This window comes from Chelmon rostratus, chromosome 13, assembly GCF_017976325.1.
Source record: "Chelmon rostratus isolate fCheRos1 chromosome 13, fCheRos1.pri, whole genome shotgun sequence".
Lineage (NCBI taxonomy): Eukaryota > Metazoa > Chordata > Actinopteri > Chaetodontiformes > Chaetodontidae > Chelmon > Chelmon rostratus.
The window spans coordinates 1,483,873-1,495,964 of record NC_055670.1 but is presented as its reverse complement, the minus strand read 5'-3'; the positions used below and the strand labels follow the sequence as shown (position 1 = coordinate 1,495,964).

The 12,092-nt window shown below is 38.5% G+C and overlaps 4 protein-coding genes across 4 annotated transcripts; 2 read left to right on the top strand and 2 right to left on the bottom strand.

Moving 5' to 3' along the window:
* Nucleotides 1-651: 651 nt before the first annotated feature.
* On the bottom strand, nucleotides 652-1,509 carry LOC121615930 (gamma-crystallin M3-like). The gene is made up of 3 exons (XM_041950465.1): nucleotides 1,501-1,509; nucleotides 1,084-1,332; nucleotides 652-933 (listed from the first exon to the last, which is right to left on the bottom strand). Exons 1-3 carry the CDS (start codon nucleotides 1,507-1,509, stop codon nucleotides 652-654), a joined length of 540 nt encoding a protein of 179 aa, XP_041806399.1.
* A 2,187-nt stretch (nucleotides 1,510-3,696) lies between these two features.
* LOC121615933 (gamma-crystallin M3-like) lies at nucleotides 3,697-4,586 on the bottom strand. The gene is made up of 3 exons (XM_041950467.1): nucleotides 4,578-4,586; nucleotides 4,182-4,421; nucleotides 3,697-3,972 (listed from the first exon to the last, which is right to left on the bottom strand). The coding sequence occupies exons 1-3, from the start codon at nucleotides 4,584-4,586 to the stop codon at nucleotides 3,697-3,699; spliced, it is 525 nt and encodes a 174-aa protein (XP_041806401.1).
* A 2,752-nt stretch (nucleotides 4,587-7,338) lies between these two features.
* On the top strand, nucleotides 7,339-8,566 carry LOC121616174 (gamma-crystallin M2-like). Its single transcript, XM_041950850.1, has 3 exons — nucleotides 7,339-7,347; nucleotides 7,541-7,783; nucleotides 8,291-8,566. The coding sequence occupies exons 1-3, from the start codon at nucleotides 7,339-7,341 to the stop codon at nucleotides 8,564-8,566; spliced, it is 528 nt and encodes a 175-aa protein (XP_041806784.1).
* Nucleotides 8,567-10,464: 1,898 nt separating this feature from the next.
* On the top strand, nucleotides 10,465-11,253 carry LOC121616262 (gamma-crystallin S-1-like). The gene is made up of 3 exons (XM_041950973.1): nucleotides 10,465-10,473; nucleotides 10,599-10,886; nucleotides 10,981-11,253. The coding sequence occupies exons 1-3, from the start codon at nucleotides 10,465-10,467 to the stop codon at nucleotides 11,251-11,253; spliced, it is 570 nt and encodes a 189-aa protein (XP_041806907.1).
* The last annotated feature ends 839 nt before the right edge of the window (nucleotides 11,254-12,092 follow it).

The window sequence follows — 12,092 nt, the reverse complement described above, 5'->3', positions numbered from 1 at the left end:
CACTTTTTTTTTTTTACTTTATTTACTGTAGTGTCTCAGTAAGCTAGCAAGCAAAATACCAGTCGTTATAGTGGTTCCACTTATAATTTTCCTGCTATGTCATGTCAGTCATGTGTCCTGTGAAAAGGACCTGCAAGTGTTACTGGAATTTTTTCACTTTAAGATGAAATAGTGACATGCTAATAAAACACCGACATGTCTTCCTTTTGAGCTAAATTTCTATTAATTTACTGTATTTTTTAGCATAAAAACTGTATTGTATCATGTATCTATTGGAGTAATTTCAGGGAATTTCTACAAAAGCATGCACAGTCATAGAGCTACAATTTGCATTCCTTGAAATGTATTTTTAATGTCACGTGCATCATATATGACATAACACATTTAATAGGGAGAAGAAGTCTTGACCTGGCTGTGGGATACAGTTATTAAAATAGCAGCATCCACTACACTCCAAAACTGTTCTTTCACATACAGAAACAGTTGAATGCTGGTTATTCATGCAATTTTTTCTGTAATTTTGTCATAGTGCCTCAAATTTCCTCCTGGCACACTGATTGATGTTTTGAAACTCAACATAAATGATGAATTGATCAACTCTTTATTTATATTTATTGATTACATTTTAAAGTCTCGAGCCTGTCCAGTTCTCTAACAGGAGTCCATGATACGTCGGATGGATCCGATCCTCATGTCCATGGGACCCATTCCCATATCTCTCATGCTCCTGTACTCTCCAGGCCTCAGGTACATCATCCTGCCTCTGTAGTGGGGCTGCTCGTACATCAGCCAGTGGCCGTCCATCACATGAGCAGACTGGCAGTCGGACATACGGTAACGGTCTTGGATGGAGTCGCAGTCATCCATCACCTCAGACATCTGACCTCCGAAGTTCTCCTTCTCGTAGATCCTCATCCTGAATGGACCTCTGTGCTGTTGAATTACATGTGAAAAGACTGAAGGTTACTTCAGAATCAAAAGTGGCTTCTTCTGTGCTCTGCTGGGGAGTTTTGAATGAATTAATCTTTTTGTATCTTCCCCTTTACATATATGAGGGCTAATCAGTCAGCACAAAATTCTTACCATGGGGATCATACGACAGGAACGGATGCAGTCACTCATGCTCATTCCCATCAGACGCTGGTTGTCGGGGTACTCGCCCCTCCTTGCCAGCATCTGGTGGCCCATGAAGTTTGGACGTTCGTAAACCATGAAGCAGCCGCTCTCCACCCTGCAGGAGTTGCAGCGGCTCAGGTAGGAGGTCAGCTCAGCACAGTCGCTGCTGGTCTCATAGGAGCGACCCTGGAAGTTCTTGTCCTCGTAGAAGATGATCTGAAAATAAAAGAGTATATTTTTAAACAATTTGACAATTCACAAACACTTCATGATCTATATATAAATATATATATAACAAGTATTTGGGGTGTGTGTACGTGTGCATTTATATAATATATATGTATATATATATATATATATATATATATGAAAATAGTCTCTTACTCTGCCCATTTTGCCGTGCAGTCCTATCCTGATTGCACTGGTATGTTGCCCAGCCAAACTGTCTCTCACTTTTATACCCATCATGATAGCTAAATGATCTATGGTGCCATTGTTTTAAACTTCTTACTCAGCAGTGTACCATACAGGGCTATAATGTTTGTTAAATCGGTCTGTAAATGGTTATTATTCCAGACTGTATGCATCTGGTGCAGTGCCAACTGTAGCAGCTCTCCTATGGGGTACAGGTGGGTGACAGCAGCAAACGTAGCAGCTGGGACTCTTTGTGCTGTCAGTGTTAGGTATGTGGTGACAAGCACTTTGTTATATTCATATCATCAGTCTGAATACATAAAATAATGTCTGCTACCTTATAATCGACTTCTTGTCACTGAAGAGCTCAACAGTTCACAGGAAAGAAGATAAAATAGGAGGCTTTCTGACAAAAAACTCATTCTTTTCTTGTAAAGTGGTGGAATTTATTGTTAAACATCCCCTGTGTATAAAACACTGTTGTATTTCTCTGTACCGTATTTTCTGTGCTGGTGTGAAGCTCCTTGTAACTTTACTTTTGATACATTAAGTCCAGTGCATTTTGATGATCACACTTATCAACTTTTACTTGAGCAACATTTAAATCACAGAACTTTTATTTATATTTTTTCATTGAGATATTGCTACTTTTACTTGCATAAAAGATCTGAATATTTCAATACTACAATACAAACTGTAAAGCAAAACATGGACTTAAAACACACCCTTTCTGTCAGACAAGACAGACTTTCTACAGGTACACAATACATTTTATCTGACAACATTAAAACTACTGTTTTAAAAGAATCAGCATGTATTACCATATCATGAATCTACTGTATAAATGTTTAGTGTAAGTACTGGACAAGATAACGTGATGCGATCTGAATATATGTTGTTTCTTGTACAGAGTGTCTGTAATTTAGAATCCAGAGACTGAATGACCCTGAGCCCCTGAGTTTGTTGGGTGTTCCCCTTTCTGAAATAGTATGGGTGCCCATCACCACAGGTAGAGAGAAAAGAAAAGGTCCCAGCTGCATCAGTACAAGAACAGATGCATAGCTCAGATAAGTGACTAAAAGTAAAGCAACTTTAATAAAAAAACTGAATACTATATACATTATGAACATCTGCACATAATGAACCAGGACAAAGAAACATGAATTGTAGCAACAAAGTTTCTTGAGACAAAAGGAGTCACACATGTAGTGAATATAAACTGAGTGTATTCACAGATATTGAAAACCCAACTGAAAGGTAGTCCAACAATTTAGTATTGTTGAGGGAGGAAGTGGATTATAAGAGGGGTCAAAGTCAAAGTAGGGGTGTCTTGTCTTTAAAGTGGATCACGATTAAAAAAGCTGGTTCACACATTTTCTAACCACTGACCCCGAATCCCTGAGCGATGGTGGCCTGATGACATCATCGGGGGTTATTGTTTTGTCACACTTCCCAACACTCCTCCGGGGCCACAGAAGACAGCACACAACTGCTTTTTCAGGCTCGGGAGTAAACTGAACTTCACACAAACTCCACAGTTTAGTGTAGTTGCATCTATAATGTGCGCGCTGCGTGCTTAAATAAACCTCTCTGTGGTGAGATGAGCTCAAATTTCATCAATGTTTGGAAACATGTGCTGTTTAAAACGCAGGAAGAACAGAAAACTGACTACAATATACAACATGCTATACAATAGAGGATATAATAAAACAGCTGTGACTTACACCTGTTGTAGTGTGTATGGTCATCTGTTAGCTTTTGATCAGTGCAGAGTAAGATGATGCACATGCAAAGTAAGGATATTCTCATCATGCGAAACAATGATAGCTTGTATGTTGATTTAAAGGATTTGGTTTGTATACAACCTCATAATACAGTATGTATATTTAAGTACAGGATGTTTCTTTCCTTTATTTGTATGTCTGTACATCACTGGCATGCTATTTAGCAGAGTTTGTATATTAAACCTGTAATGCTATCATACCATGTGTCACTAAGCCGGATGAAAACGATGTACTAGCTCACTTTTCAGTCGAGTTTGTAGATTTAACCCTCATAGACACAAAAAGCCCATCATCTATTGGATATAAGAATCATAACATGGTGACAAGGTGACATTTGATTCCTCTTTTATTTTATTCAACAGCACATTTCTTTTACTCTGCTTCAACAGGAATCCATTATACGCCTGGCAGAGCTCAGCCTCATGCCGCTGTATCCCATATCTTTCATGCTCCTGTACTCTCCGGGCCTCAGGTACATCATCCTGCCTCTGTAGTGGGGCTGCTCGTACATCAGCCAGTGGCCGTCCATCACGTTGCAGGACTGGCAGTCGGACATGCGGTAGCGGTCCTGGATGTTGTCGCAGTCGTCCATCAGCTCGTGACTCTGGCCCTGGAAGTTCTCCCTCTCAAACATCCTCATCCTGTAAGAACCTCGGTGCTGTTGATGAATACACACAGGACAGAGGACTCTGAAGTCTTACTTCTTACATACAAACCCACGTTTTAACAGCACAGCAGGAAAATGAATAAAATAGGCAAGAGATTACACTATTTTCAATCAATAATAATTATAACATTACATTAAAGATTATCCAGATGCGTGTTCTCGTTTATGATAATGCTTATCTTTTCAAAATCTTTGCCTACCTGAGGAATTAAACGGCAGGATCGGATAGAGTCACTCATGCCAAAAGACATGTAGTCGGAATACTCGCCTCTCCGCAGGAAATACTGGTTTCCCATGTAGTTGGGACGGTCGTAGACCATAAAGCAGCCGCTCTCCACCCTGCAGGAAGCACACCTGCTCAGGTAGGAGGACATGTCGGAGCAGTCGCTCATGCACTCATAGGAGCGCCCCTGGAAGTTCCTGTCCTCGTAGAAGATGATCTGTTGAAAATAAGAATAAAAAACAGTGCAAACTGAGTTGGAACAGGCCTTCATTTGTCCAAATACACCTTTGTAAATTAAACTAATGTCTGTCTCTTTTATTTGAGGTTCTCCTACACAGAAAAGTGCTTGTTATCTGCTCTGCTCTCTACATACCTTGCCCATGTTTGATGATCTGTGTTTGTGGGAATCTGTCCAACAACCTGTGGCTGCCAGGCGGCTTTTATACTTTATACGTGCTGTAACAGGGTTTTGTTATTCAAATTATCTGGAAGCTGATGAATAAGCAGCTCTGCGATCGCTGTTAATTTCATTTGTGCCATCATGATCCAGAACAAAGGCAGGGGAAATGGGTGGAAGACACAAGGCAGGAGAGGAGGGAGAAGAACTGAGCTGCAGTTTTTACATTTCTCAGATGGGGGAAGAAAAAGCTTAGTTTGAACACAGTTTGAACTGTCTGCCTGAATAGATATGTAAGACTTGTTTGAATTTGTCGTTCAGACCACGGATGTCTTAAGAATATTTCAAATAACTAGAAGTTTATTTTATTTCCACATTTTTTCAATGTTATATTTGAAATTCACTGAAATGCACCTAAACCCCAGTAAGTAGTAAGTAAGGCCGAAGAATTTAGCTTTGGGCTCAGTCCTGTTTGTGAAACTAAAAAAGAGAATATTTTAGTCAACAGCCTTTGTTTATGTTTGATACTTTAATATGACCTCTTATTTTTCATCTTAGTGAAATGTGTGTTTGTTCATTTGGACATGAAACCCATATTGGGGAAATACATCAAGCTAACAAATCTGACTTGCTGGTCTCACAGACATCAGTGTTGCTCTCCATGTGCCGGTGGTGTACGACATTCACCATGTAAACATGTAAATCCTCTCTCTCTTTCCATGTTTCCTTTCACTCTTTACTGCCAATTACCTGAAAAGGAAAAATATTGCTTTGTGTGAATTGACCTACAAATTATATATTTAGAGTGACTCAGTGTCTGTTGGAGCCAAAATTTGCAACAGCTTACAAAGGTTTGTATGATTAAGTTACTTCTGACTACTTTTTTATGGTGGGTCTTATACTTTTTATATACTTCATATTTTTTGACAGGCCTTTTTCACAGCAGACATTCTGACTTGTCATTGTAGTTATTATTAACAGTAACTGTTGCTCTGTACTATCTAAATGTACCACTAAGCCATGGCAGTGTGCCAACATGAATAATCCCTGGACCCTGAAACTGAAGTAGCTTAATGGAATTTAGCCAAACTAATTTGATTATTAACACCTGTGCTTTGACTACTGTGACATTCAAAGTGTTTTCTGTGAAAATGACCTATGCTGTGCACAGTATGTATGCCTGGATGCATGTCTGATTTTATTTGAAATGGCTTTGGTTTGTAGTTTAGAGGCCCAGTCTGAAGGACCTTACAGGAGGGTCAGTCTCAGTCTTCAGCTGATACTGGTGGACTGTCTATGGGTCTATTTAATTCAGCATAAACACACAAGATCAACTTTGACAATCATATTGTGTGAAAAGCTGTATTATTACACTAAGTTTGTATTGCATAACTTAATTAAACAATAGAGTTAAAGTTAGAAGATGAAAAAACACACCCTTGCTTTTTGAATATTAAAGGAAGGCTGTGGTGGGTACTTTAATTTCATTTAACCACAGATGAATCAGAAATCCAGCTAATCTTTTAAATCCATTATTCCAGGTAGGTTATTTTTTTCCATTCATTTAGAATACACATCTCCTTCAATGAGACTCATTTAGACAGGTTTAATGAGGTCCGCAACAGATATTTTAACAAATTTTACCAATTAAAATCTTTATGGCACATCCTGGAGTTGCAGTAGTCTATGATTCATTCAATGAAACCACAACTTTGTGGGATCAAGCAAGGACTTCTTCTATCCCTTGGCTTGCCAACGAAGCAAAAGTCCACAGAAACAATAAATTCACTCAGACTCTCAGTGCAGTCACACAGTTGTAACTAATAACATTAATCATGGCTGCACTCCACTTTACGAGGCCATGATTAATTATTAGTTATTAGTTTCACCTGGGTTTTCCCTGCTGTGAGTAGGTGGCATTGCAGCCTGAACTGGGATGTAATTTGCATTCTTCTAAACATCACTGTTAACAGGGTAAAGGATGTTCATTTGAATGAAACAGATTTCATTTCATTATGTTCAGAATGTGTCTTCAACTCATTAAGACCTAAGGATATCCTCCATAATGTGTCAAGGCATTAAAGTTTCAAAAAGAGATGAAAGAACCAAAAAGACAAAGTTACATTTCCTGTAATCTCTGGTTTTATTTACATTGCACTTTCTGTTTTTTAACTGACAATCTGTAACCAACATCTAACCAGCTGCTTGCCTGGATAAAATAGAACACTGGTGCACTGCCAGCATGACAAAGATGCTCAAGTATTGTAACTGAAGGTGAGATGTCACATTTCCAAGGTTCACTGAGACCAACCATTGTCAGAGAGTAAAACATTGCAGTGCCCCTTGTCCTCATGATGATTTTCTTTATCTCATCCCGCAAAAAAAGCAAAATGAAGATAACAGCAAATAATTTCCTGTCTCCCAAAAAAGAACTACAGATAGAGTCCTAATACCAAACAAGTAATCATTTGACAGGTCAGAACCCAATGGAAACAATTCACACAGTTGTCATTAAGTACGGCTGTTGGCCTTTATAAGTTTTACATGTCAGTTTTGGCAATTCTTTGATATGAGGTCATGTGGACAAAGAGAAATCAAACTTGACCAAACCATTTTGCTGATATGCAAATCAAGCTAATTTAGATGACAATAGCTTTCCCTCGTCTGCACATTCTGCATTTCGATATAAACCACAACACAGCTGCAGCTGAGTGGGAGGCAAGCAATATCATAAACAATGGGGAAGGTAAGGAGCAAATTTTCTTTTCTAAGGATTTTCAAGATCTTCCAGGCAGTAACTCTAGTGCATGTAAACTTTTCTTTTGTCTACTTTGCTCTCATCTTAATGGCAGCTAGGCACAACAAGATGCTATTGTAGTATTAGTTACAATACTGTAGTGATGGTTTACCAGGATTTGTCTCAATTTTATTCCAACCAGATTGTATTCTTTGAGGATAAAAATTTCCAAGGCCGAAGCTATGAGTGCAGCACTGACTGCCCTGACCTGCGCTCTTACTTCAGCCGCTGCAACTCCATTAAGGTGGAGAGTGGCTGCTGGGTGCTGTACGAGCGTCCCAACTACACTGGCAACCAGTACATCCTGAGCCCCGGGGAATACCCTGATCACCAACAGTGGATGGGATTCAATGATAGCATCAAGTCATGCCGCTCTATCAAAAATGTAAGCTCAATAACCAGGACGCTTTTTACAAAATATCCAACAGGCAGCAAAGCTTTGAAAGTTATTCTTTGTAAATATTTTCTTCTTTATGTTGTGCTACTGTCAGTGCACCAGTTTCAGCTCACTACATCAAGGTATATATATATATAATATATAATTAGGTAAAACATAATAAACTTGAATTAGGGGCATTATTTTATTTTATTTTTTTCATTTCTGGGTGCATTTTTGCAGGAGAGTGCCCAGCTGCTGTGAAATACCACAGAGTGCACCAACCAAGCAGTAATCAGTCAAAGGCCAACAGACAAAACGGAGAGATAAAAGGCTCATGATTTGGCAGCAGGGTGCACATCAGTTTTTAAAGGAAACTAGGAAAACAGCCAAGACAACTATTTGTAGATGTGAGCTAAATGTAAGTGAGGTAGCAAAAACAGGTCAAACGATAAATAATTCAGTTATTAAATAGTAACATAATTTCATCAACTTTAATTCTCTATCTCTTTCAAGGTATATGGAAAGTCCTGGAAGATCAGATTCTACGACAAGCAGGATTTCGGAGGCCAAGCAGCAGAGTGTGTTGAGGATTGCCCATCGGTTTACGAGGCCCTCAAGTTCCGGGAGTTCCACTCCTGTGTGGTGATGGATGGTGCGTGGGTCCTCTTTGAGCAGCCCAACTACCATGGACACCAGTACTTCCTGGAACGTGGCGAGTACCCCAACTATACAGACTGGGGCGCCACTTCCCCTGCTGTGGGATCCTTCCGCATGATAACAGAGTTCTAGAACAGCAGTGACCATGCAGGGTTCTGCAGCCCCAAAGATGGTTGTTATGAATGCTAAGGCCACCAACATTTTAGAATTCTAAAGAAAATCAAGCTCCAGAACCTTGAGTTCCGAAACATGACAACAGTTCTAGAACCCCCATAGGATTCCAAAGCTAGCACAACTAGAATCCTAAATTGTTTTCAAAAGGTTAGAGTTGGTCATGGTCCTAATGCCACTGAAGTTCCAGAATCTTGAGGGAGTTCTTGAGCCCCTCAAGAAGTTCAGAGTTCCAAAAGGCTAAGATTTAAGAACACTTTAGCCTCCCTCTATTTGTACATCCACCCTTCTCCCCAGAACCCTGTTGTTGCACTCAAATTAATAAAAGTGTTTCTTTCCCATTACAGTACTGTCTATGTTCTTTTTTAAAGTTACCACACACCTCAATCACTATTATTCAAGGCTTTTCTCGTGTCCTCCAATAAAATTGTCCAATACAAATTACATCTAAAAACACACTAGTGTGAGATCATACTAAAGATTGGCAGGCACAGATATTATATTTTAAGAAAAACATGACAAGCATAAGATCAACACCAACACATTGTCAGTTAGTGAGCCATGAAGATGTCTGTGCAGACCTGGATTTGGGATGAAGTTAGATTTGTTCATGTATAACAGAAGCTTGTTGTATGTCTTATATCTGTACCTGTACAAACGCCTTGTTGCAAATTTAAAACACAATAAAGTAAAAATGAGTCATGAAATATACTATACTGAATATAGTGGGAATATGTTAAAGCTAGATACATAACTTAAATGATTATTTCCTTGTTTACCATATAGAATTTTATATATCATCACAACCTTAAGCACAATTGACTACATCGCTGTTTGTGACAGTCTTTTCCAAAGACCCTTTGATTTTAAAGTGAATCATATTCCCCAGTGGTGTACATTGTGGTGCTTAGGGTTGTCAAATCCAGACTAACTGACATTCGTGACCCATTTAACTTTGAGCAAGGATTAATATTTAACATCATAACAGTATCAGCAGCATTAAGACGTACAGTGCTTGTGGTCTCCTGAGCAGGTGGGTTGCATTTATTACAGTGCAAATGTTTTATTTTATCACTTTATAAATTTGTCCTAGCAAGGTCAAAACTTAATTAAACTATAAACAGAGGATGTAGAAATCCCACTGTATCTTCATTCTGCAAAGTACATTATGGGAATAGCAAAGAAAGACAGGATCAGGTTTTTTCTTAATTCCTAAAATTTGAAAATCTAATTGAAATCCTTAGGTGGGCCAACCCATCACCCTGTCAGCAGAACATCATATATGTATACGGTGCCAGACTGCCCACAGAGCTTAATGGTTGTGCAAGACATTACAAAAAAATTAAACAATGCAAAGGAAATCATGCCCAGTTCTGACACATGAAAAAGAACTTACAAAAATATATCTACATATTGTTTTGTTTTTTTGTTTTTTTTGTATAATTAACTTTTGTATAGAAACCATTTTTTAATGCTTCAGGAAATTCATTATAATAAGAAATAAATAACAATGCTGAATGTAATTAATAGCCAATTTGATTTTTTGACTTTAGATTTTGTTACCAGTGTCACCAGCAGCTTACATAAAATTGCATTAATAAAACACATTTATTGTGGTTCAACGCTTCAGATCAGTTTGAATTGAGCAGTCACTGAGGTTTAGATACTTGGCACTGCTAAACAACCATTGTGTATGGAAAGGCAATTCAGTGAGTTAGAACAATGGGCAGCATCTAGATGAATATTTGAATTGTAATAACTGTTTCATGCACTGCTAACCATGCATTTGGTAGTATTGTCTCTGCCATGTATAAAGAGTACTGCGTTTGTTACAGTGTCTAGTATTTTAAGCACCACAGATGGAGAAGGTGAGAATGAACATTTCTAAACATGTTGTTATAGTTGCAGGAGATAATAACCCTCTAAATTTGGTACAGAAACACAGACGTCAGATGTTATGTGTCGATGGCAATTTAATTATATGCAAACACAGATTTATTATTTTTTTTTTACATTATCCTGTTCTCTATTGTTCCAGATTTTGTTCTATGAAGACCAGGACTTTCAGGGAAAGTCCTACGACTGCAAAGGGGACTCAGCTGACCTGCATGGCTACATCCGCCAATGCAACTCGATCAAGGTAGAGGGCGGCTGGTGGGTTCTTTTTGAGCGTAACAACTATATGGGCTATCAGTATGTAGTTGGTCCAGGGGAGTACAATGACTACCACCGCTGGATGGGCTTCAATAACTGTGTCAGATCCTGTAGGATCATTAAAAATGTAAGTAATCAAATACAAAGGATTAAGAAAATATGAACGAATGTTAGCCTATTCCTCAAACATTAGATTGAACACTTGTTTGTTTTTGGTTCAGACCAAAGGACCATACAAGCTGATGCTATTCGACCGGCCAAACTTTGCCGGCAGATCTTTGGAGTTGACAGAAAACATGAAGTCTGTCCAAGAGAAATGGCTCAGACATGAAGTCCAGTCCTGCAAGGTTCTGGAGGGCTCCTGGGTTTTCTTTGAACATCCCAACTTCTGTGGTCGCCAGTATCTACTGGAGAAAGGGGAGTATCGACACCACTCAGAGTGGGGAGCTCTGAAAGCAACTGTGGCCTCCATCAGAAGAATCATGCAGCTGTGAAATTCAACCACTTAAAGTTTCTTGTAATGTACTGCATTGCAATAAATGTATTTGATGCTAGTGTTTGTTTCTGCTTGTGTCAAGATTAATTTCAAACCTTTTTTCGTTATAGAATATAACAAAGAGAAATTAATGACTAAATAATGCAGCTACAGCTAGTTCTAGCTATTTCTTCAGTTAATACAAATAGAGTACAGTTAGAGTACAGTATATCACACTTACTGTATGCACTGTTTGCAATTACCTGAACATATCACCACAACTGGTTTTCAAGTCTTCGGTCAAGATTAAAAGGAAAGATACATCCAGTTGCCAGTTTATTAGGTACAGCTAAGCTAAAAATAATGCAGTCTAGCATGCAAACACTGGAGTAAATCCTACTTATATCCAGGTCATAATATTCAGTTTTCAGTTCAGGGTGGCCATCTGCCTCAACTGGTTGGTTTACAGAGAGAGAGGGAGAGAGAGAGAGAGGGAGGGAGAGGGAGAGAGCAAGAGAGAGGGAGGGGTCGGGGGTAGACAGAGATGCAATCACAGTAACAGTGACAGCTCTAACATAGACTTGTAGCTATATAAGATAAGATAAGATAAGATAAGATCAATTTCATTAATCCCCAGCTGGGGAAATTTGGTGTTACAGGCAGTATCAATAAAAATAGCAAAAAAAAAAAAAAAAAAAAAAGAAATAAGAAATTGACTATATTTATGCACATTTTATACAAAGGACTATAGAAAACATATTGCCAATCTAAAGTACTTGAGAAATATTGAAAAAAATGCACAGGGATTGAAACAAAAAATTGCACGTGGCTATGGATAAATTAAGTACAGTATTTGCT

Excerpts from the sequence above, each read along its gene's own strand:
- LOC121616174 (XM_041950850.1), top strand. Across the intron at positions 7,784-8,290 it reads CATGCCGCTCTATCAAAAAT|GTATATGGAAAGTCCTGGAA; the intron begins GTAAGCTCAATA and ends ATCTCTTTCAAG.
- LOC121615930 (XM_041950465.1), bottom strand. Across the intron at positions 934-1,083 it reads CCTGTCGTATGATCCCCATG|CACAGAGGTCCATTCAGGAT; the intron begins GTAAGAATTTTG and ends GTAATTCAACAG.
- LOC121615933 (XM_041950467.1), bottom strand. Across the intron at positions 3,973-4,181 it reads CCTGCCGTTTAATTCCTCAG|CACCGAGGTTCTTACAGGAT; the intron begins GTAGGCAAAGAT and ends ATTCATCAACAG.
- LOC121616262 (XM_041950973.1), top strand. Across the intron at positions 10,887-10,980 it reads CCTGTAGGATCATTAAAAAT|ACCAAAGGACCATACAAGCT; the intron begins GTAAGTAATCAA and ends TTTTTGGTTCAG.